Source organism: Rhipicephalus microplus, chromosome 1, assembly GCF_043290135.1.
Source record: "Rhipicephalus microplus isolate Deutch F79 chromosome 1, USDA_Rmic, whole genome shotgun sequence".
Classification (NCBI taxonomy): domain Eukaryota; kingdom Metazoa; phylum Arthropoda; class Arachnida; order Ixodida; family Ixodidae; genus Rhipicephalus; species Rhipicephalus microplus.
In genome coordinates, this window is record NC_134700.1 from 287,728,090 (window position 1) to 287,752,741 (window position 24,652).

The 24,652-nt window shown below is 45.8% G+C and overlaps 1 protein-coding gene across 3 annotated transcripts in view; it reads left to right on the top strand.

Annotated features, from left to right (window-relative positions):
- Positions 1 to 24,652, top strand: part of LOC119159386 (uncharacterized) — a 61,417-nt gene that overhangs the window by 8,567 nt on the left and 28,198 nt on the right. The window contains exons 1-3 of one of the 3 annotated variants that reach the window (XM_075865088.1): positions 126 to 249; positions 9,372 to 9,611; positions 14,877 to 15,108. In XM_075865088.1, the coding sequence (XP_075721203.1) occupies positions 141 to 249; positions 9,372 to 9,611; positions 14,877 to 15,108 (581 nt within the window). In that variant the 5' untranslated portion in view covers positions 126 to 140. Of the gene's footprint in view, positions 1 to 125; positions 250 to 9,371; positions 9,612 to 14,876; positions 15,109 to 24,652 lie in introns of those variants that run through there. The other 2 variants (XM_037412127.2, XM_075865089.1) reach the window with 2 other exon arrangements.

Consider the following 24,652-nt stretch of genomic DNA (forward strand, 5'->3'; position numbering starts at 1 on the left):
GCACTGCAGACCGAGGTTCAAGTCCACGCGTGACGCTTTCTTCGCGGAGTTTTTGTCGCTTGTTTTATGATCATCGCTTCTTTTACGACTCAACCCGCTCCCTAAAACAAATGTAAAAGTAAGCGTTTGTCACTTAGCAAATGAATTCACGATGTCCTTATGGAACGCTTGAAGTATGCAGCACGCACTTCTTCACCAACTGGGCCGTCTCCTCGACTTCACGTCTCTTCTGTGTCGAGCTTCTGAGGCGTAAGCAGCCAACTTTCGACACGAAGTGTCTATCCTTTGGCCTCGCCATTAAGCGTGGTTTGATAGACTTAAGCACTGCAGGTTTCTCCTTGTATACTCTTATAATGCTGAAATGCTACCACCATTGCTTTTAGTGCTACATGTTAAACAGTGACATTCTTCTTTTTTTTTTTCAATGTTGAGTCTTCGCCGTACATCATCATACGAGCATGTAAAACGTGTCAGGCCACCTTGGTTGGCGGGATATATTAAAATCCCTCCACTTTAGACAATTCGCCGAACACAATCGGTCCAGGCAGGAGGTTCTGTTTGAGATCGACGAACATCACGTATGAAACAGACGCTTTACGCAAAGTTCTTCGTTACCTATTTAGTCTAAACTTCAGCGTATAGTATATACAAGTCCTCCACAAAAAGAAGGCCCAGACGTATACTAAGACAACGGGAACAGGCAGATCGACTATGGTTAAACAGCAATAGCTTTGACAAATCCATATTGAACTCGTAGCGCAGAAGACTGAAAAACAAAAACGAGCAAGAATAGATTATCGCTCTATGAGTAAGATTGCATCTGAATATAGCTCTAAATAATGAATGTGAATGAGTATACAAACTCGCCCAAACTTCAGTTCTTGTAAACTTTGAAAAAAACAACTTTGTTATTTGAAGCAACGATTACAAAAAGGCAGTGCGTATGAGGTCGATGTACAGATATATATATATATATATATATATATATATATATATATATATATATATATATATATATATATATATAAACGAAAGCAAATAATTCTCGCATCTCCTGTCATTTTATGCTTCGAATGACTGAACACTTTCACAGGGTACAATACAGAATGATGAACTCGCCGAGTTTGTTGAAGATTGCTGGCGTCATAGCAGGAGGACCCATTAAAGTGGCATTACGGGTTCACTCACCCAACGACGAAGTTTGAGGCTGGAAGAAAAAAAAAAGGGGGGGGGGGAGGGTATATCTGCATCACTTCCTAGATAAGTGTCTTTACTCGGCGCTCTTAGTAACCGGATCCGTTTATCTGCGTGCCCCGTTATGCCGCAAGAAACCGTGAAGTTGCCGAAGTACAGGAAATTGTTTACAGCCTGCAAACGAAGGATACGTCGTCGTGCTTTCGCCGTCGGTGACGGCCGGGTCATATGCGAACGCGCACTTTTGTGGCATTTGTTTGAGTTGTTTCCACACTGCCATATGGGTGTAGTGATTTGGTTGTTTAAAGGGGTCGTGAAACGCTCGCTCTAAAGCGACAATTGTGCGAAGCCACTGGCGTCCACACGAACTAACTAGGTGACGTCATCATAAGTAATTCTTCGCCTATCGAGGAACGCGGAACTTTTCGGTACTTGCGAGTGCGTGCAACTGGGACACCCGTCAGCGTCTCTGTCATACTCAATCAGCGCTAACTTGAACTCTGACGTCATATTGAGCAGCGTCCTTGTGGGACGCGTATGGCAGACGCCGATGAGCGCCTCGTGCGCGTGCTCGATATGCCATAGAGTTCCGCGTTCCCCGATGGGAAAAGCGTCTATGCAGGTCCACTCGGGCTGATGATACAGTTAGCGCACGTGGCTGCCGATGGTGCCGCGTTGTCGTTGTAAAGCGACCGTTTCACGACCCCTTTAAGTACGACGTTAAGTGCGCTGTCTGTTCAAGCACGTCCGCGAGTGACGTCACCAAACAAAGACCCCCCCTCGTTGTCCCGGTTACGTGCGTTGCCTATCGTCGTTCACTCCTCGGATTTCTTCATCGTGCTCCAAGATTCTTCCCTATAACTTTTAATAGTACTAACCTATATGAGCCTAAACTGTAGGAAGACAAGCTTGAGGAAAAGGTGGTTCACAAAGCGGAAGAAACAGGACAAGCGTAAAACCTATAGAAGCGGTAAATAGCGGAGTGCAAACTGGGATGCCTGGGATTGGGATGACTGCGTAATGACATACTCCGGATTACTGGCCGTTCATTCGAAGAATCGCAATGGGGATCAAAATAAAGGGAGCACAATCGAAGGCAAAATAGATGCTGTGCTCTAGGTGGCTGTATAAGGCGACAATATTTACAGACATCTATATATGTTAAGAGAAATGTTCGTGTTGCGATCGACACATGATGATAACAACGCCATACACTCCCACTTGGAAGTATTGAATGATACGCTAATTTGTATTCAACAAGCTTTAAGGCACGTTACATAAGGAATGGCGGTGGAAACAGACGTTTGTGGCAAGAAATGTGATTTTTATGAACGCTTAATTCCTTTAACATTACCGATTGTATTCCGTGATTATTTTTTTATTGTATACCTTCATCGCCCCATTGGGCATTACAACAGGGGGTATACATACAAAAATATACAAAGTAAACACACTCCTACACTCAAAATACATCGTTATCCAAAATGTTTACAACATCAGGCGATAGGGCATTCCATTCTCAAATGGCTCGTGGAAAAAAAAAAGAATACCTGTACACGTCACCCTTAAAAGTGAATTCGTGAACTTTCATTGTGTGGTCGCGTCTCGATGATATGTAAGTGGATAACTTAATATACTTTTCTCGCTCAATGCCGGTTTTAGAATAGTATACAGCATGAGAAAATTTCAGTCTAAGGTTTTTCCGCCGACCTTGCAAAACCTGTCATGACAACTTACGCTTGCTTTCCGCCATGCTTATTGTTCTGTAACTGCTGAGTACAAACCGAACCGCCTTATTTTGCACCCTTTCAAGCTGCTGAGAACAATATATGATCAACCCGGTGTTTCTGATTGAAAATAATTTGACAAGTGTATTTTATAGAACGCCTATCGATACTATAAACGATCATTGGTGCTTTCGTTAATATTCTCGCCTCTGCTTGATTGCAACTCCTCTCAACATTTTCTGCTGTCCACCGTGGCGACGCTGTGCTGGAAAGTTACAGTGCACACCGGATGAACATTTACTAATCAGTAAAGAAACGAGAAAACTCGGTTTTGCTTTATCCGTGCTTACAGGATGCTTTGCGCTCCATTGTTTGTTGGGAAGACCATAACTTCACAAAACGCTTCGCTCAACGGCAGTAATATGCGCCTCCACGGATGGCCGGAAACTACAGCATCAACTGTAAACCCAATATTACAACACGCGAGTGTTATCGCGACCCGTTGCGAGGTCCACACCGCTTTATCAGCTCCGCTGATTATGTCTGGGTGCGTTCATCTCTCTAGGATATGACTGAATGACGCATAGTGGGCGCACCAAGGAGCGCATTCTATATACTGTGCAGTGGTGACGTTAATCTGTATGGTGGAACATTGCACATTCAACCAATACAAGACACCCAACAATCTTCATCATGGCCGTACAGAACACACGAAGCTATTTGTGCTCACACACGTTTACGTGCGCGTCTTTTAAAGGGGCCCTGCAACACTTTTTGAGCATGGTCAGAAAAGGCCGCCGATCGGTAGTAGAGGCTCCCGACAACACGCGAGCCAAATATTATAGCACAGCACGTGGCCTGTAATTCACAATAAATTATCGAAGTCAGCTAAAAATTGATTTTTCTACACTCGACAAATCACGTTATAGGACCAAAAATCACACGTCAACGCCATATATTAGCCATTGGTTGATTTGAACATGGCGCGCTCGCTCCTTACAGAGGTCGCCGTGGGAGGCCGCTACTGCTCCACGCGTGCGCGCACGATCACACTGAAAACCGCGCATTCGAAGAAAAAAAAAGTGCTCAAGGTCGCGAAGCGCGCGTGACGTTTTTCTGTGGTCCTGCCATCCATCCGTGCTCAGCTTCCAGCGCTTTCGTCGGGACGAGAGAAGAGAGAGAAAAGAGAATGCAATTGTAGCATGCGACAAACCTTTGTAACTCCACTTGCACTGGACGAATTCCTAAAATTTTTGCGGTGTTGAATGCGTGAGGCAGTAAGCTTTTCAAGTGATTTAATTCCATGGTTACTTGAAAAAAGTGCTTGAGGGCCCATTTAAGACTACGGGTGTGAGACGAGTGCTTATGCTTTCTTTGAGAGTGAGAAGAATAAAATCAACCCCATATTTCTGACTGTACCGACATTTCACGTGTCCTACGGAGGGGGGTTCACTACTGATAAGAATCACCGTTACAGCAAAGACATAAAAAATACGGGACACTAAAGCTTCGCCTTTAGTAGTTGAACGCGATAGTGATCTCCTGTTCCTAGTGCGTACATCAAAGTCTTAGTGCATGAAACCTTTTCGAACTTGCTATGCCGCCATTAAGTGGTCTGGACGCAGTAACATGTGCACCTTTTGTAGTGGGTGAGTGGCTTTAAACCACGAAAACATCTTGCTAATCACATGTACTGACGCCAGCTGGCAATGGGCGCTTCTACCATGCATTATTACTGCTATATTTCGTGTTGTGAAGCATGTATGCCGGACGCGTGTGTTTGTGAAGCCTGAAAGCTATACTTTAACTTCATTTCCAAGCAGAACAGGTTCTTTTCACTGTTCTACAAGCAGAGGCGTGGCCATGTGGTGGAACATCCGCTTGCCACGCAAACGACCCGGGTTCGATCCACACTCAAACCCAAACGACCCTGGTTCAGTTCCCCTCTCTGACCCAACATATTTTGTCATTTATTTTATTTTCATCGTTCCCAATTTTTCGGTCACGCATAAGGTGATGTTTTTTCGCTAACAGCCAATGACGCCGACGCTGGAAGTTCTGTGAAGTGAGCCCTTTAACAATATCGCGGTAATACAAAACACTTGCAAAGAACAACCGATCAACGGGGACACCGTTGAGCGTGTATGTACTATCTACGCCAAATGAAACCCGAACAGCGGAAAACCCTCGCGATGGTATAGAGCGCGTCGTCCACTTATCGCCATAGACAGGCACGCACATATGCGCATGCCTGCCAGTGGTGATTCTGTACCATCACCGTATGGAATAATTTGCCCACTTCGCTAAAATGCAAGGTTTCTTTAATTTCATTTAAAAACTCATTAAAAGAGTACCTGTTAAATAGTTGATCTATCTTCTTTGTGTTGTTATATACTGATTTTTTGTTTTTTGATTCCATGCCTTTTTGTTTTCATTCTGCTTTGTATATTTTTGTTTCTACGATTCTAACAGAATTGTGCTTTTATTATTTGTAATCATCACCGAGGGTCCCGTTGCAGTCGTGTACATTGGGACCCTCGTCTGTATATTTCACTCCCTGTAACATCCTTTTATGACATGATAATAAACTGATTGATTGATTGATTGGTTGATTGATTGATTGATTGAACTGGACGACGCTCTCTATACCGTTGTGAAGGCTTGCCGCTGTTCGGAAATCATTCGCGAAGACAGTCTCCGGAATCAAGGGAGAAGACAACGCATCGGAAAGAAGAATGACGATCGAGAAGAAGACAACCACTAAACAGCGCTATAGCTCTGAAGCCGGTCGGACTGTCACACCCCGAAGAAGAGACAGAACGGGTCTCGAAGCGTTGGGCTAGTTTTTGTTTAATTAAAAACTAAAAAATCAAGCTCGGTAGAAAAGCCTTTTTTTATTCTTATAATTGCACCCAGTCCGACATATTTAAGTCACATATGTTTACCTTTGATTACAAGTTTGCATTTCACGAAAGTACCAGTTCATCTACCTTTACAACAGATCTTCCTCCCTTGTTTTGTCCAGATAGATAGATATGTGGGGTTTAACGTCTCAAAACCACCATATGATTATGAGAGACGCCGTAGTGGAGGGCTCCGGAAATTTCGACCACCTGGGGTTCTTTAACGTGCACCCAAATCTGAGCACACGGGCCTACAACATTTCCGCCTCCATCGGAAATGCAGCCGCCGCAGCCGGGATCCCCTTTTGTCCATATAATATTGCATATATAATCATCATACACATAATAATAAATTAGGCATTCATGCAGGATTATACCAAAAAAATGAGGAGAGACTAAGAGTACAATATTGAAGCGTAACAAAACAATGATGAAATAACGGGAACCACCGACACTACGTTGTGATAAAATTGAGACCGTACTGCAATGCACTACGTTTCATTTGTTTGTAGCAGCGGGAGAGGAGCCTACGAATGCTGCGTTTATCGATGGCGTAATCAGGACACTCTTCCATGGGAGAGAATGGAATGCATGAAAGGAAGGTTTGGCACACCCTTGTTCGGTGGGAGATGGAGCGAAAATTCTTGGCCAGGTGCTTGTTGTCGCGTGCCATTTAATTTCATCTATGGTTGCCATGTGGATCATGTGGTACGCCAAAGAGGAAGAGCATTAGTAAACACGCGCACGATTCCCCGCACCTCTCCGGCTACATTCATCACGTCTGTGTATCTACGCACACAGTATACAGTGCCGTACGCATCGGCTCTCTTATAGTGTTATCAGAATTAATAAGTCATTCGCTTCTTTTGTGATTGATTAGTTGCTCACCTCCGCCTCTCTGAGTAACGTTATTACACTATATCTCCCTTTATTTTGTCTGTGGTGTCGACTGTTGTTATACGAATTTACTGACCTGTTTCTCAACGGACGCGTGGTCATGGCTGACAATGGACAATGACGTTCGTGGTGCGCTATCGAGCAGCTGCCCCGATAGTCTCTTCGTATCTATCGGTGCGCTATCGCACCGATAGATACGAAGAGACGAAAGATACGAAGAGACCGAAAGATACGAAGAGACGATAGTCTCTTCGTATCTATCGGTGCGCTAACACTCGGTGCGCTATCGAGCAGCTGCCCCGAGTGTCTCTTCGTATCTCTGACACGAGGACGAAGTCATGAAAATGAGGACGAACAGTGAGTAAGTACGCAAAGGGAAACGTTCGCTCGACTTTCGACTAAGACGCTCGGCCTTTGTTGTGCAGTGTCGCAGCATTGAAACTGCTCCCAATCTGCATACTATGCGTGTACAGGGGACTCGGCCCCGGAAGTGGTCCACGAGAGCGGCAAGAAGAGGGGGAGAGTGAGAAGGGCGTGGCCAACCCACGCAAGAGTTCGCGCGTACCTTAGCATGTCGAGTAACCTGTTCTTATATATCGATTTGCGCTGAAGCTTTTTTTTGTGTTCAGAATCTATATACTCTGAATTTGAAGGATTAATAAAAAAAGTGCACAAGGCTTGAACCATCAACAGAGCTAATGTTCGACATAATAAGATTCGCAACACTATACGGCGTCTCTCATACTCATATGCTGGTTTTGGAACGTTAAGCCCCAAATATCATTCAATCAATCGATGAATTAATCAATTAATTATTTAAATTATTATGATTTGGAAAAGAAATACCCGCCACGGTGGCCTAGTGGATCTGGTTCTCAAATGCGGACCCGCAGGCAGAGATGTATGCACAAATCTCTTTTTTTTTTGAGGGGGAGGCGTCACTTCTTCCATCTCGAGTGAGACCTGGGCAGGCGAATGGTCATTTTGGGCTACGTATGTCATGGCGAAAAAAATATATGAGGGGGGGGGGGGGGGGGCTCGGTGTGCCATCGCCTGGCTACTCCACTGCCCACAGGTCGCGGGATCGAATTTCGGCGGCGGGCGCATTTTCGATTGAGGCGAAAGTGCCCCAGGCTCGTAATAGTGTGATATAACTGACAATTCATGTCAAGGAAAGTGTAGGGGGTATTATATGAAGTAATTGTAACGTAAATGGGAAGAAAGAAAAGTGGATGAAAAGATAACTTGCCACGGGCAGGGATGGATCCTGCGACCTTCGAATAACGCTCTATACCGACTGAGCTGGCTATCCCCCCATTCTTATGGGGTATATATGTGTATTAAACGTGGGAGCGTCGGTCAGCGCCACCTGTAGCCATGATGGCGAGTGCGGAACATTTTTTCTGCTTGTTTTGGCGTCACGGAGCACGTGATCGTATTACGCGCTGGTAGCTGACTAATAATCCCTCGTATACTTCCTGAAGGCACCAAGTCTGCCAGAACGAAACCCTTGCTATGACTGAATGAAAGAAGCGTACACTTAATCGCTCGTTTTCTTTGTTGGACACAATAATAATGAAATCTAATAGGCAATAATGCCAAGAAAAGTGTAGGGGATGTTACATGAGGTAATTGTAATGTAAATGTGAAAAAAAAGGAAAAGTGGGTGAAAAGTTAACTTGCCGGGGGCAGAGATCAAACTTGTGACCTTACTTAGATTAAGGGGCTCGTTAAAGAGGTGGTTAAACTTTCCGAAGCATTCCGCTATGGTATCTCTCACAATTATACCTTGGTTTCGGGACGTCAAACCCTAATGGTTATTGTATTAAGTTTTGCTAGAAATGCCTAGCTGTTTCCAGATATGCTAAGTTTTTGCTAGTAGTATTAAGTATGGCTTGACTTGACTAGGCATGTCACGTGACCCCTGACTTTAGTCACGTGGCTAGCTATAGCTTTTATGTGGCTTTAGCGAAAACATGTGCGTGTTTGTGTGTGTTTCGTAAGAGCTGCATGTGTGACAAAGAACTAGCTGTCGGAGATTCCAATGCGGAACACGTGGGAACTTGGCACAATGCAACGCCGAGATATAAACTGCACATCATGTTTCTTTTGTGTCGTGGTAACCCTGGCAGTGGATATTTATGTCTGTAAATTCACAGGAAACAAACACGAACAGCACATTTAAACGTTGGAATCGTACAGAGACAATGTACAGTCGTGCCAGCGGCAGTTCCCGATGCTTGCATGCGCTTTAACGAGAATATCACAACATAGCAGTTTCGCACTTGTAACGGCAGTGTGTGGCTATTGTGACGCGTAAATGTTAATTGTCGAATTCACTATTCAATACACCGAATGCAGATCGCATGGCCTCAATTGAGCAAGAGCAATGGTAAGTGCAAGGGAAAATATAAGGGCATATCACTGAAAAGGCACATGTCGTCTTGCGAATGCATTACGCTGACTGAAATAAACAAAATGTAAAGTATTCTAAAGAAGCTGACATCACGTTCCCGCTGAGCGTATTCTTGCGCCACTTGTGTCTGCGTTGTAAGCACCTAAAGTTGTCATTGCGAATGTTCGTACTGCGCTTGTGTTGAACATGTTATGCAAACCATCTGTAAGAAGGATACTTGGCCCTTTCTTGTAGATACCAGACGCGGACTCGGACTGCTTGCGTCCGTCTTCGGCATGGCTCGCTTTCTAGGAGATATCGCGTTTCTTGCTACGGGCGTCCCCTGCGGAGTCAGCGCACAGATTCTGGCGACATCACCGGTTTTCGTTCCCAAGACACCGCAGCGTATAGCGCCCTGTACAGCCAGCACGTCAGTTGGTCTCGGATGTGTCGCCATGGGCTCGAAGTCGCTCCTGTTTGTACTTCTGACCGGAGGTACGTACGTCTACCCACGCGCATGTGTGATACGAGTGTGAAAACGGGAGGATTTATTTTATCTAATGGTTGTCTATTTGCCACGGTCAGTGACATATATGCTTCAGGTTTTCAGCGGAAAGATTATCTCTAAAGGCCCTGATAGCACATTTACTACGGGCAGTCCAAGGCCGGCTTGTGGCTGCAGATGTTGCAGCGTAAAAAGAGAATGACAACGGACTTCGTGCGCTGTTACTTCCTTTTGAAGTGTAAGGCGTGGCGATGGTAACGGACAAGGGGCAGCGTCATAACAAAACACGAAGTGCTCCACGTGTGTGTATAACTTACCCTTTGTCCCATGCCGTTGTCGCGTCTTACGCTTCAAAATATCCTGAACCAATGAACACATTCAGTCTTCTATCTTGTTAGCCTTGTGGGTGTGTTCGTCACACAGTGTATGTAGCCAGCAGACCTATACTTCGGACGTTTATGCACGTGCCTCGACATAAAGGGGAACTTGTCCTTCTGAGCACATAGGCATAGCCAGGCAGTGGCTTGACGGGTTCAACCATGCACTCGCCATCTGGTACTGCCAGCTTATATAACAGTTATTCTTCCTCCTCCTCCTCTCCAAAACGTCCACCCGTATAGGAATTTTTACGTTTTCTATATAGATACTTATGCACATACTTACAAATACAGGCTCGAAGAAAAATTTCTGGCAACGCCACTGACGTTAACGGCATTCGAGTGAATGATGATGAGTGGGGCGAAGCGTCCATCCGTCCACTTGAATGTTTGTCTGTCCGTCCGTCTGTGCGTTATACGACATCTTCAACTATACGAAAACCACTAACGACATCTAGTGATATTATTTTCAAGGACATATACACACAGCGCCATCTATTGAGCAATTCATAACGAAGAGGTGGCTACACATGTCCTTCTAGATGACGGGCGCGCGACGCACACCTTAATGAGCTTCGCCCCTTAAAAAATGAGTTGCTCTGCATACTTTTAATGCGACACAGTGAGCAATCCACGTTCGCATAGGGTGTGGCTATTAATTGCGTGAATAACACGCACGCGTCTTCATATACATTCAACAGGAACTTCCCAGAGACTTTGTCTCCCGTATGGAGGGCTCTTCGAGGTATACTTCACTCGCATCCGCAACAGCGTCATCCCTTCGCTGCTATGGCGCTACATCAACGTCGCTCACAGCTTGATGTTTCTGGTGAATTTCGTGCAAAGATTGCCGGCGACATCTCTATACCGATCTACATATTGGACGTTCAAGTCGCACAAGATCAGCAGATGGAGATTGCTTTCACTATTGAAGAACTTCATGCAGCATTGAACACATGCAGGCACTCATCGTCCCCAGGTCCTGATGGAGTGACCTATGCTACCGTATACGTCACCTTTGCCCGAAGGCTCAAGGCTGTCTTCTGGATATTTTCAATAAGTTTTTGCACGGTGATATAGTGCCTGATGAGTGGAAGCGCAGTCGCCTGGTGCCTTTGTTGAAACCCGGAAAGTCTCCATTGGATCTGGTATTACACCAGCCTGTAGCACTAGCAAGCTGCGTCGGCAAAGTCATGGAGAGGATGCTGCTTACACGCATGGAATGGTACCTGGAACATTATAACATCTATCCTGATGATATGGCTGGCTTTCGACGAGCTCGGTCTTCAATCGATAGCGCCATTGACTTAGTGACCTCTGTTCAGCAACAGAAAGCTAAGAAGCGGCTGTCGGTAGCTCTGTTCTCAGACGTGAAAGGTGCCTATAACAACGTGACCCATGAGGCTGTTCACAATGCTCTCAGAGCAGCTGAACTTGGAGGTCATGTCTTTCGATGGGTAAGAAGCTACCTCACAAAAAGATCCATGTTTGTTCTAACTGTCGATGGGCCTGCGAATAAGCATTTCACAAGTCGTAGGGTGCCACAAGGCGATGTTTTGAGTCCGACTCTTTTCAACCTGGTTCTTGTGCGGCTCACCGAAATGCTGCCACAGACGGCTTATATATCTCTCTACGCTGATGATATCCTCATTTGGGCGTCCGGCATGACTCGCCTCAAGTGCGCGCAAGGATACAGAAGGCGGCAACAATGACATCGGTATACCTTCGCCAGCAAGGTTTGACTATCGCCACCGAACAATGCGTGACGTTTACACGTAAACCGATGTTTTTTTTTACCCATTGTGCATCGATGGCAGATCAATCGCATATAAGAGCAGTCATAGATTCTTAGGTGTCATCGTGGATCGTGACCTATCCCGGAGCCCACATGTCACATATCTGAAGAGAAAGCTCATCGGCATTGACAATTGTATTCAAGTTCGTTGCCGGAAAATCATGGGGCCTATACGTGCACTTCGTGCTGCAGCTTTATACCTATTTCTCGGACTTCCCAGGTACAGCCTTCGTGCCCTGTCCAACACGTGCAAGACTAACATCCGTGCACTACAGAGCGTACAAGCCCAAGCACTTCGGAAATGTCTTGGCCTTCCAAGATGCTCATCGACAGTGGCAATTATTGTTATCGCACAAGAACAACGGGTCACAACGCCTATCATTGTCGAGACGCTGAGAGTGCACATTCGTTAATTATCACGGCTTCCGTCACATCATTCAGCGTGTTTGACAGCGTGGAGGCCCCATTCTTCGTTCCGGGGTATTGTGACGAAACACCAAGACATATTATCGCCTTGCTTCAAACTTGTGATACGTCCAGCATCTGCGTTATGGAGTCTTCGTCAACCTGACGTGCGCTGAACGGTTCCTGGAATCGTTAAGAAGTCACGCATGTCACCGCTAGCCCTGAAGCAATTGACTTTGCGTCTGTTGGACGAAACGTTCTTTGACCGCGCATACATGTCTACACCGATGGCTCCACTAATTCCGACAGCTCTACAGGAGCAGTGGTTGATCCATCTGGTAATGTGTTGCTTCAATACAAGTTTTCTCACACTACGACGTCGACAGCAGCAGAACTCGCAGCGCTTCAAGGTGCAGTCAAGTACCACGGCCACTGGATGAAAGGGCGCACCGTGCGCTTTTTCAACCAGCTACCATGCAAGTACAGTCTTCGACAGCAACCTAATCAATTTGGCCAGCTCTTGCGACTCGAGGTCAGCCTTACAGACACTACGGTTCGTTATGCATCACGGGTTACACGAACAATTAGTATATCAGATAAGGCACGACAACCACGAAGCGCTCGAGGAAGGTCACAATATTGTTTTGCAATGGTTGCCGAGTCATTGCGGAATTATCGGAAATGACCACGCGGATGAAGCTGCTCGATCGGCTCATGACCTAGACCTGCGTACGCCTATACCACTCTTGAGAACGGTCGCTGCAAGGCGACTACAATCACTTGCTCGCCGTATAACTCTCCTACAATGGAATACACCGGGTTTCTCCAATGCGCACCTGTATTCGATCGACCCAAACCTGCAACTTCGATTGCCATTTGGGCTCCCACGATGCGCTGACACTTTGCTGTGTCGCATGAGGTTGGGCGTTGCATTTACGAATGCGTATTCTCGTCTCCTTGGAGTGGCGAGCAGTTCGGCATGCAACATCGGCGCCTGCGAGGAAACGCTCGAGCACATTCTATGCCACTTCCCGGCATACCTGTCTCAACGACGTATTATGGAAGCCAAGCTCTGTCAGCTGGATTCATGGCCGCTTACAGAAAAGAAGATCCTGGGACTTTGGCAGACGGTTTCGCATACGCGCAAAGCCACGAAAGTCCTCTTGTACTTCTTAAGAACCACCAGACTTCACGACCACTTGTCAAAGAACTGTGCGAGACTGTGCTGTGTAGTCTCGAGCTGACTATTAATCCATCTCTTTCTCACTCCTTTTTTTCTGTCTATTTCTTTTCTATTATTCCCCCTTTCCCCTCCCCAAGTGTAGGGTAGCCAATCAAGCCAAGCTTGGTTAACCTTCCTGCCTTTTCTCTCTATGTATCTCTCTCTATCTCTCTCTCTCTCACTAGCGGAACAATGTGTAGTATTTCGTTTGCTTCTCATTTTTTTTTCACTGACGTCTTGGTGGATTCACAACCGCTTACAGAAAGCCTCCAAGCTTACAAAAAAGCTTGGTCATGTCTCCAATAAGGGAGACATGACCAGGTGCCTTTTCTTTCTTCTCCTCTAATCAATAACGACTTATATATCAAAACCAAACACTTTCCAAGCAAAGCTTGATGACATGATCAGGGGTATAAAATGCGACATTACTGTCCGTGCAAAAATCACGCCACAAACCTTTCCTAGTAACGCAGTGTAGCGTGACGTAGAGTTTATGCGAGAATAGTCGCAATCATATCGTATATCCACGGGTTATCACACCGGCTAAAGAAGATAGGACAGTGTACGAACACAAAAGTATAGTGTTTTCTGCTCCCACAAAATTGCAGGATCTGTGCAGACTAACCAGACCTGCCTCATCGGATAAGCAGGAGTTAAAAACGAAGCACAAAAAATAGGTCCGGACCATGCGCATGCCGATTTTTCACGAGTGTTCAATTGTTGGTGCTAGTAGAGGACAGCGGACCCGCGAAATAGTTGAGGCAAAACTGATTGATAGGATGAAAGATAACTGTAGCACTAAACTATCGACTGCACTTTCGTGTGAGGAGTTAGCCTATCTACGTAAAGATACGAGTATGTGAATTCGCAAAGTGCGTGCAATCGTGATGATTGAACAGCGAGGTTGCCTATATATATATACGGTAACCTTTTATTACGACTTGACCCCGGACCATTTTGTGTGCAGAAGATACTAGGACCTTGGGCATCTGCCTCAGTTGCGCAGAAAGCAACTAAAGCACTGCTACTTTACCTTAAGTCCACAAACCTGAGCGACCGCCTGTAGACTGTGTGTGCTCCCCGAGTGTGCTCGTGATTGTGTGTACCTTCTCATCTTTCTGCAACCTCTTTTCTCCCCTTTATCCCTTCCCCAGTGCAGGGTAGCAAACCGGATGTGCGTCTGGTTAACCTCCCTGCCTTTCCTTGCATCTTTATCTCTCTCTCTCTCTTTTTATTATCTTTCATTTCCCCCATCCCCCTCCCATGCGCAGGGTAGCAAACCGGCTGCCTATAGGCTGGTTACCCTCCATGCCGTTCTTGTCCTCCCATTTTCCTCACTTCCTTCATTTCCGGAATAAACATTGTTGCAAGCGAGCGTCTGTCCCACCTTTCTCCGTCCGTGTTTTTTTCTTGCACTAGAAAACTTCAGACCGACCTTGCATACTTGTCGCCGCAGTGTCCATGGAGGTAGCGCTGTCCGCGACCACGCCCCTGGCAGCGGTGTTCAACTCGGCCGGCATTCGCGGCACCGTTGACGTGGAGCCGTTGGCAGCGGCCTCTCACGGCGTCTCGGTGCGCGTCTCCCTGGTGGGCGGCCAGCCGCGCGAGACCTTCCGCTGGGCCGTGCACCGGCTGCCACCGAGGCACGACTCCTCCACACCGTGCGCCTACGACTGGATCGGCGAGCCGTAAGTGTTCTTGATGGAGCCCGGTCGGCGGTAGGGGATCGGACTCGAACGTTCCCAAACCACGATGCGATTATGAGAGACGGCTAGCGACGACATGCGAGGTTCAATCGAGGTAGTACGTCACAAGACATGAATCAGCGCGGCGCTGGTGCAACAGAAATGGGTCACATTACGCGGGAGCATATACCACGATCTGTGATTGTTCTCGCCATACGTGAAGAGCGATGGGCGCCGATCATGTGCCCTAGCCCGCAGTATTTACACGCATATCAGCAGCTTTCGTCAGAACTTGCTCGATATATCATCATCATCATCGTCACCCTGACTACGCCCACTGCAGGGCAAAGGCCTCTCCCATGATCCGCCAATCGACCCGGTCTTGTGCTTTCTGCTGCCGCGTTATACCTGCGAACTTTTTATTCTCGTCGGCCCACCCAACTCCTTTTCTCCCCCTCACCCGCTTGCTTTCTGTGTGAATTTAGTCAATTACCCTTAATGACCAGCGGTTATCCTGCCTATACGCGTTACGTGCCGAGCCCATGTCCATTTCTTCTTCTTGATTTCAACCATGATATCCTTGACCCCAATTTGTTCCCTGACCCACTCTGCTCTCTTCTTGTCTTTTAAGCTTACACCTATCATTTTTCTTTCTATCACTCACTGTGTCGTCCTCAATTTGAGCTGAAATCTTTGTAGGCCTTCAGGTTTCTGCTCCGTATAGTATGTACTGGCGAGATGCAGCTGTTATATACCTTCCTCTTCAGGGTTAGCGGAAGATTACCATTCATCATTTGAGGATGCATGTCGATTGTGATCCACTCCATCCCTATTCTTCTAGTTATTTCACTCTCATGGTTTGGCTCTGTGGTTACTATACCTGTCCGAAGTGGACATCTTCTTTTACGACTTTTGGCGTCTCTCCACCTATCGCAAAGCGCTGTTTTCTGCCGAGACGGTTGCACATTACTTTAGCTTTATGCATATTAATTTTCAGACCTACTCTTCTGCTTCAGTAATCATGAGCTAGCTGTAGTTCGTCCACTGAGTTACTCATCAAGGCAATGCCATCAGCGAATCGCAGGTTACTAAGAAACTCTCGATTAAATCTTATCCCTAGCTCTTTTCAATATAGGGCCCTGAAAACTTTCTGTAAACACGTGGTGGACAGCATTGGAGAGATCTTGTCTCCCTGCCTTACACTCTTCTTTATTGGGATTCTGTAGCTTTCGTTGTTGAGATCTATGGGTGGCTATGCATCTGCTATGGGGGCTGTTCTTCCAGTATGTTTACGTATAGGGTACATCGATACCCCTATTCCATAGTGTCTGCAATACTGCTGATGTCTCGACTGAGTCAAACGCCTTCTGGTAATCTATAAAGACGATGTATAGGAGTTGCATGTAGTCCGCACATTTCTCTATCACATGATTGATAGTATGAATATGGTCGATGGTGGAGTAGCCTGTACGAAATCCTGCTTCGTCCTTTAGTTGACCTAACTCTAATATCGCCCTAATTCTATTAGCTATTATTTTTGTAAATAGTTTGTAGAGAAAAAACAGTAAACTGATAGTTTGTAGAGAACGGACTATAAGCTGATCGACCTATGATATTTCAAGTCATTGACGTCGCCTTTCTTATGGATTAAGATACTGTTGGCGCTCCTCCAAGATTATGGTACCTTCCCGTCAATAGACACCTCCTATATAAGGCTACAAAATTTTCAAACACAATTTTTCTGCCACCTCTTAGCCTGTTCGCTGTTACATTATCCTCACCAGCGACTTCGCCTCTTTGCATTCCTTCTAAGGCTTTCAATACTTCCCCTGTCGTTAGTGTTAGAATGTCGGAATCCTCTGGGCTATTTCTTACGATATCACACTGGTCGTTTCGGCTTCTGTACAGCTCTCTGTAGAACTCCTCCGCCACCTCAACTATCCTATCCATATTGGTTTTGACATTGCCTTCCTTGTCCCTTAATGCATATATCCAATTTTTGCCCATGCACATGTTTGCCTTCAAAGCTTTTAGATGTCTGCCTTTTTTTACAGCCTGCTAGATTTTTTCCCCGTGATATACCTTCTGGTGTCGGCTGCCTTACGCCTTACAAAAAAACGGCGCAGATTCGAGGCTTCTTGCGAGCTTAGCCCAGCTTAGTGCATATAGTCCTAACTTCTTTTTGTCTGCTCAATTTTGACACTGTTGGCTTCAAAAGTACGCACTGTAGAAGTATTGCTCATTTCGAGGGGTAGCACTCCTACTTTGACGTTTCCTGTCAACTTACGAGTGGCGTGCCCCCGTTTTGCGAACTAATAAGCTACTTTTTTATGTGATTGTTACGTTGAGTGCATACGTCGCGGGCGTTTTGAGTGCATAAAAAGTAAACGCGAAAAGTTTCCAACTGCTAAAGAACAGACTGGCGCTGCCTTTAAAGCCGTGTAGTATTTCGTTGGCGCTTTGGAGTAATAATAATAAAACCGTAAACAGATAATGTAGCAGAGAGTGGTTCTCGGTCGGGATTGAATCTACGGCTATAGCTTAATGACGTGTAATAATGGCTGAAAATGCAAAAACACACATATTTCTATTTCAATAGAGAGCGGCGAAAAGCAAGAAAAACTTTGTACGAAAGTATATACTGTTGGCTGAGTCGTACACGTAGCGTTGCAGTACTAGCATAAATTGACGTTTGTTAATTTTGTCTAAATGACCGATAGTGCCGACTGTTGGCCATAGGCGTGCGCAGGCTACTCCTTTTGAAAGATGCCAAGCTTCACTGCCGCCCCTTCCTCCATGCTGTATATCAAGTCTTAAAGCAAACATATTCCGCAATGAATGCAAAAAAAAAAGCGATGACGTGTCTCTCACAAGGGCCTGCCGTTAGTCCCCGGCTTTCCAGGGTAAAGGTTTAAAGTAAAAAAAAAGATCTTTGAATGTGACACCAGGGGTCCTTGCTCTCCATTATTGTCAATAAACACGTGCATAACCCTGAGCATTGAAAAATGACGAGAAAGGTAGGACTGGCGGTGTGTTCCAATACTCACCGTAGACGGCTAAATCGACAGCTAAGTGGACAGCGGCCATCTTAAGTCCCACTCCAAGTCTCACGTATAGCGGACAAAATATAGACTGCTTCGAGATGACGGCATCATATAGAAATACGATGTAGGCTACTTTGCTGTCCTAACAAGACGGCGGCTCAGCGAATTGCTCGAAAAGCTCGTATATCGCCCGAGGAATGAAAATGGAAGGACAGAGAGGTTAGCCAGTTCTCAAACCGGCTGGCTACCCTGTGTATATCGCCCGAATGGTTGTCTGCGCTCAAGCAGACGATTCTTCAGACGCTCAATGTGAGTGATGCTCAATTTCTTTGTATAGTTGGACAGGAAATGAGCTAAAAAATAACAGTTACGTTCGTTTATCGTAGCTTTCTTTTCTCGAAGCGAGGTCGCGTCTCGTGGCGTATAGACGGCATCCAGACGCGTTTCATTTATCGGACAACAGAGATTCGATGCTGCCGCACTTTAAATAATAGGAGGAAGGGAGTGGCGGAGGAGGGGACGGCTTCGAGTCGTGAAATTGTTGGTTCGCTTATTCGGAGAGATCTCTGGTACACTCATTCACTTTGCTCTTATCCATATCCGTGACCTTTATGCACTTTGCTGTTTACTTGTCTGATTCTCGGAATATTTTACCACCAAAAATGAATTAATAAAAAAAAAAAACACGAAATGCACTCAAGCAGTCGGCTATATAGGGGAAGAAACTTGTGCGGAACCAATGTAGATGATAAAACTATTCTCTCCCACTTATACACCATGCAGAACACATCGAGTTCGGTGTGTGCCGCCATATTTAGGCAGTACGTCTTGCCATCTGTCGCAAGAGCGGTGAAGCAACACCCTGAACTGCCAAGCTATAGCAGACGATCCGCGATTCGCAACACGAAATTTTCCAACCCGAGTACGGCAATAAGCATGTTTAGCGCTTTTAATCTCCTAAAAATTCACGCTGCTTTTTTTTGTGAAAAGTCGAGAAGGCCTTCCTCAAGAATTTGGAATATCTACAGCTTGTGCCCTGCATACTGATGATTCAGTGATGAAGCAAAGCAACATCTTTTTTTTTTTTTTCGTTTATCGCGTACGGACTATCACGACGTAAACAAACGCGAACAGCAGACACCGTGGATTTCGACTCAGTCTAACTGCGGCATGCCTCGACTAGGCAAAACTTTTTTCTTTCAGCCGGCGTCACCGTAGCATAGAGAAATATAGTATATAAAGAGTGGCCACTGGAGCTTTTTCGCGGCCCAGCAAAGAAGGGTCTGACCCATTGCTAGATGGCGTACTCATCTTCGCTTTTATTTCTTTATTGTTCTTTCAGCTGGCGTCACCGTAGCACAAAGAAATAACGTATATAAAGAGTGGCCACTGGAGCCTTTTCGCGGCCCAGCAAAGAAGGGTCTGACCCGTCGCTAGATGGCGTACTAATCTTCGCTTTTATTTCTTTATTAACACATGTATTAGCCTTATCAGAAGTGCAATGATTACCCTAGTTTGGCATCGATTTTTTTCGCAAAGAAGAAATTTTGTTAATTTGTGCAATTGTCCCTTATCTGCTCTACATCATGTTTCGCTGAGGACTTTTAATGCCTCACAACAGAAAACAGTAAAGTATGACTAGAAAGTGTTGTGTTTTTGCATTTATTTTGCACAAAGAGGCGCATTCATGTGGCTTGGATGTGCTGCACATGTATTCCCGTAACGGAAGCATGGGTGTGTAGTCTAGTGGAAAGGCACTCGCTTTCAGAGCGTGAGGGGGCGGGTTCGAATCCCATCGTCGGAAAGAAGAAAGTTTTGTTATTTATGCTGAAGATATTGTCGTGTCTGACCAACCACTCGTGGCGCTGAATGCAGCGCAGTAGCTGGGCCGCAGGGCCATACGGGAGTGTCCGCTCTTTATGTAAGTATGTTTCTCTACGAACGTAGCACCAGAATCCCGCTCCGGCCTGTGCCAATTACTTGTGCTCATGCACCGAATGTGCTTATCATTTGCCAGGCCTGGCACTCGGAACACACACGTGGTGCAAAAGTGCCCGTCAGAGCAATATTTTATAGCGCTATGGCGAAGCCGACGGAAAACACTAGATTCGCCCAGCGATCAAGGCACGCCACAGTTTTATAATCGTAAGCCACCCTTTCCGCTTTTCCCGATTTTAAACACAGGCGTTGTTTTATTTGTACTAAACGTGTGCAGTGTGCGTGCACGTTTCGTAATATCTCTTGTTATTGGCATGCGGCCTGCGAAAGAGCACAGCAGCGATTTGGTACCACCTACTGCAGGCATACTTCACACATGTTATAAATTAAAGTAGCTGGCGTCGCGCTTGAATACACGCAATAAGTGAACTTGCTCGTACGCTTTTACTGGGCACGTACATTTTCCTGTTGATTGCAGTCATCCACTGATGCCCGAGCTCGGCGTTTTTTCGTTGCGGATGGAAATCTGGGAAATCTGAAAAAAAAAAACGCACCGGCGGGATTCCGGCGTCGCATTGTGATCTTTACAGACAGTGCCGTATAATATCTTCCTGTTACGCTGTTTTCGCATCCAAACACGGAGCAGAGGTGGCGTGATGACTACTTGTAAGCGAGAGCGGCAGGAACGAGTGCCTTTTAGTACTTTAAAACCCCCAAGATGTCACTTGCCGTGTAAACTTGGCGAAACAGATACACGCCTTGGCAGTTCAGTGCAAAATGGCGTCTGGATGCGAGGCTATATGCCGCCGGGAGCGTAGGCACTTGGGTGCAAGATGGGAGCGCTTGGTTCTATATACTGCAATACGTATTCTGACTTCTTTTTTTCCATGATGAAAGAAGGCGGTGGGATCAAATCCTGGGCGCGGCGACGTACCGCATTTGTAATGTAAACAAAAGTACCAGAGGCTTGTGTACTGTGCAATGTCAGCGCATCGTACACAAGAAATAACACTATAGGTGGTCGAAAATTTCGCATTCCTCCTCTACGGCTTCTCTCAGAATCCATATCACGGTTTAGATCTCGTGGACTATTACACTTGATGGAAGAAAAGTTGTAACATCATAATGATTCTACTCCATATACTCCCGTGGTTGATGAAATAGCTGTGAACTTTTTTCTCTCGTCTCGGTTTCTGTTTCGACGCGTTAAGTAAGTGCACTCCGAACCCCAAAGGAACACATTAGACTGTGATGCCTTTGGAACCTGACTTAACAGTGGTTTGCGTCGGCTGATTTCTGCAGGCTTCAGTGGCACGAAAGCGTCACATGGCGAACGTTATGTTTTGTGTGTGTGTGTGGTAGAAACAAGTGGGGAAGGAAAACGCACTTCATCGGAAGCGAGAGCTGAAAGCGCGTGCATTCTGGAAGCCGCAACAGACGTGGGCTTTGGTGCAGGCTATCGTGCACCATCTCAGAATGCGTAGAGTGTTTCCAAGGCCACATTTTGGTGTGTAGGTCTATACTTTTTTGGAGCTGTTCGAATCTCTTCCTGTTCGTTGAGATTTTCCTTGGCGGCTTGTTTGTCCACAGTGGTGTGAAGTTGTACCTCAGTTTTGTCGAAGTGACAAGCAGCAGTCGGTTTCGCGGCTGCGTCTCGTATAGCGCTGCAGTATCTCTTTTATGCATATCTGTCGGTAAACTCAGCAACAACAAAAAAATAAAGAATGTCGCCCAATGAGAAACCCGACGACCGCTGCGCAACCGTGACCCTGCTTATTCTTTCAATTACACATTTCTTTTCTGGCTGGTATATAGATAAACTTTTATCAGTCATACAGCTGCTCGCAATAAGACATCGTGCGCTGGCGCGTCATATGACCTTATCAAGTTTCATAGCAGTGCCATCGGTGCAGGAAATCTGTCCGCTTTTGTAACAAAAGCAGACCTTTCAAAACTGGTATTTCAAACCACGTGCTTTTCACATAAACAATGAGGTTTTTTTTACTTCACATATTCATGGAAACTTAGTTTTTTGACCTCGAATTGTTCACTGGCATAAACCGCTGGAATCGCAGCTTAAGTGGAGCATATATGTATAAAGGGACACAAAGCTCAAGTTTACGGGGCGAAAACGACGCCACACTGACAAGCTCTGGGGAAATTGGAAATAGGCGCGGCAAAGCGCGCAGCTGATTCAACTACAGTGCCTTTTAGATTCAACGTGTTTCACAGCAGCGGGAGCACGCGCGACACGAACCGCGCGCGTTCTGCAGTTTGATTGATTGATATGTGGGGTTTAACGTCCCAAAACCACCATATTATTATGAGAGACTTCGTATAGTGGAGGGCTCCGGAAATTTTTGACCACCTGGGGTTCTTTAACGTGCACCCAAATCTGAGCACACGGGCCTACAACATTTCCGTCTCCATCGCCGCGCGTTCTGCATGCAGTCGGTGTGGGCAACTTTGGTGCCATTCCGTCAGCCTGATTTTGGGCCACTGAAACGACACCTTCACTGTTCGAAGTTGCCGTAACGCGATGGCTGAAGCTACTCCACGGAAGCGTCAGCGAGGTCCTAAAAGTACTGTCGTGTGCCACGACAGTGCAGACAGTACCAAGGCACGCGATCCACCTTAAAACTATCGATCGGCGGATAACTAGTACGGGAGAGAAAGAAAACAAGCGCGGATCACTGCAGTGGAAAAAAATCACAGCATATTCACGGAGTGAATGGTGATAATCATTCACTCCGTGGACAATCATTCACTCCGTGGACAAAGCACACCAAAAACATTAAACCTCTGAAGCATAACACAAAATAGTTCAAGAATTCTTTTATTGTATCCGCTATTGACACATGGAATAAGTTACGGAATGACGTTGTACTGTGTAACAACGTTAAAGATTTCGAATGTGCGTTTCAAATGTTGAACTGAGCTGTGATAAGGCACTCACTTGCTCACCTGTGTTCTGCCGTGTTATGCTAAAGGGTGCGCATTGAATGTTGGATTGTTTATTTATTAATTTTGCATTGCTTTTGCTTTCTTTGTGTCAAATTGTGAGATGTTTCACTTTTTGCATTGACTTTTGAAATTTGTGTGCCCAGATGAGCAACTCCTGTTTTGGCATGTATGCTAACTGTATGATTAAAATAAAATAAAATAAAATAAAATAAAAAATAATGGAACGAAGCGCCCATCTGTCCGTCCGTGCGTCTTTCTGTCCGTCCATCCATTCGTTTGTCTGTTTGTCTGTCGGCACAACCGTTCAATGGCATCTTGACCTTCGAGGTATGCGGTGGTGGAAGATTTCTCCGGTGCGAATTGTTGAACAATTGAAAATCGTAGCGTGCGCATTAACTCAAAAGTGAACTATACGGGTCACCGTGCTCAATTGGAGTCTTCTGTCTCGCATTGCCCATTAGCAGCAATTGGAATTTTTCCAGTAGGAAGCACCGGTCCATGGCTGCGTGCTTTGCGCCTCCCCGGGTTTCTCTCCAGCGCGATGAGCGTCAACGTCGCCGCCAGTGTAAGCGATATAGCACCCGCTCTTTCGTATCCACACATGGTTTCCTTTAGTGGCAGATGGTGTAATTTCGGTTTTTAGTGCGATGGCCGTGTCATCTTTGTTTACTTTTTGAATGCTGCGAAAATCCGTTCATGAAAGTACGCGTCTGCTGCTGCCAGCATGCACATCGAAGCAACAATCGTGTTTTAACTGACAACGTGGAATATCAACCGCATGTGTAGCTTCATTTCGCACTTAAGAGAGAAATAGAGAGTTTCTTTATTAGAAAAACAGATTTTTGCCTGCGTCTATTTATCGCCTGCTTCTCTGCATGGATGGCGAAGGGAACTAAAGGATTTCATAAGAGAGGCAAGAAAATTGATAAAGTAATATAAAGAATGTGAAATATGCATGTGAACTTAATAAAATTTCGCTGTCGTAGACTTTGGAAATGAATTTCGCGTTAAGGCGGGCGTCGTTGTCGTCTGCTCCAGAACGTAAACGTTATTAACAAACTTTTCTGTTTTACGTTCGCTTTTCGAAGTGCCTGTCCAGCTGGAGATTTTTCTCAAGCGGCGCAGTGCGCGGAAGAGAGTGGCGGAGAGAAGTGAAAACGCTCGACGTATACAGCCGTCAGCACCTTTAAGACGAACACTTCGATGTGTGGCCAGGGCTAGTTTGATTGATGACAGCTGTGAAGTGCTGGGCGCTTTTGCTGAGATTATACCTCGGTAGGCTTGAATAGTACGTCGACATGTATGGTTAGCATCTTGGCAACAGAACCCAAGCGTACGTGGTGTCAGCGTCAATCAAACTGCAGGACATGCGGCGTAGCGTTCGTGTTAAAGGTGGTGACGGCTGTACATCCCCTGTTTCCATTTTTTCTGCCAGAGGTGGCGCTGCATGTCCATAGTCGCAACGCCACCAAGCGTCGCTTTGGGAGCCTATGGCAAAATATTGAGGCGAAATTATGCAGTGCTTCATAAGGCGTTAGTGTTGGAAATTGAGCGTTATGCACAGATGCTCACGTGACTATGATAAAAATAATGTAAAATGC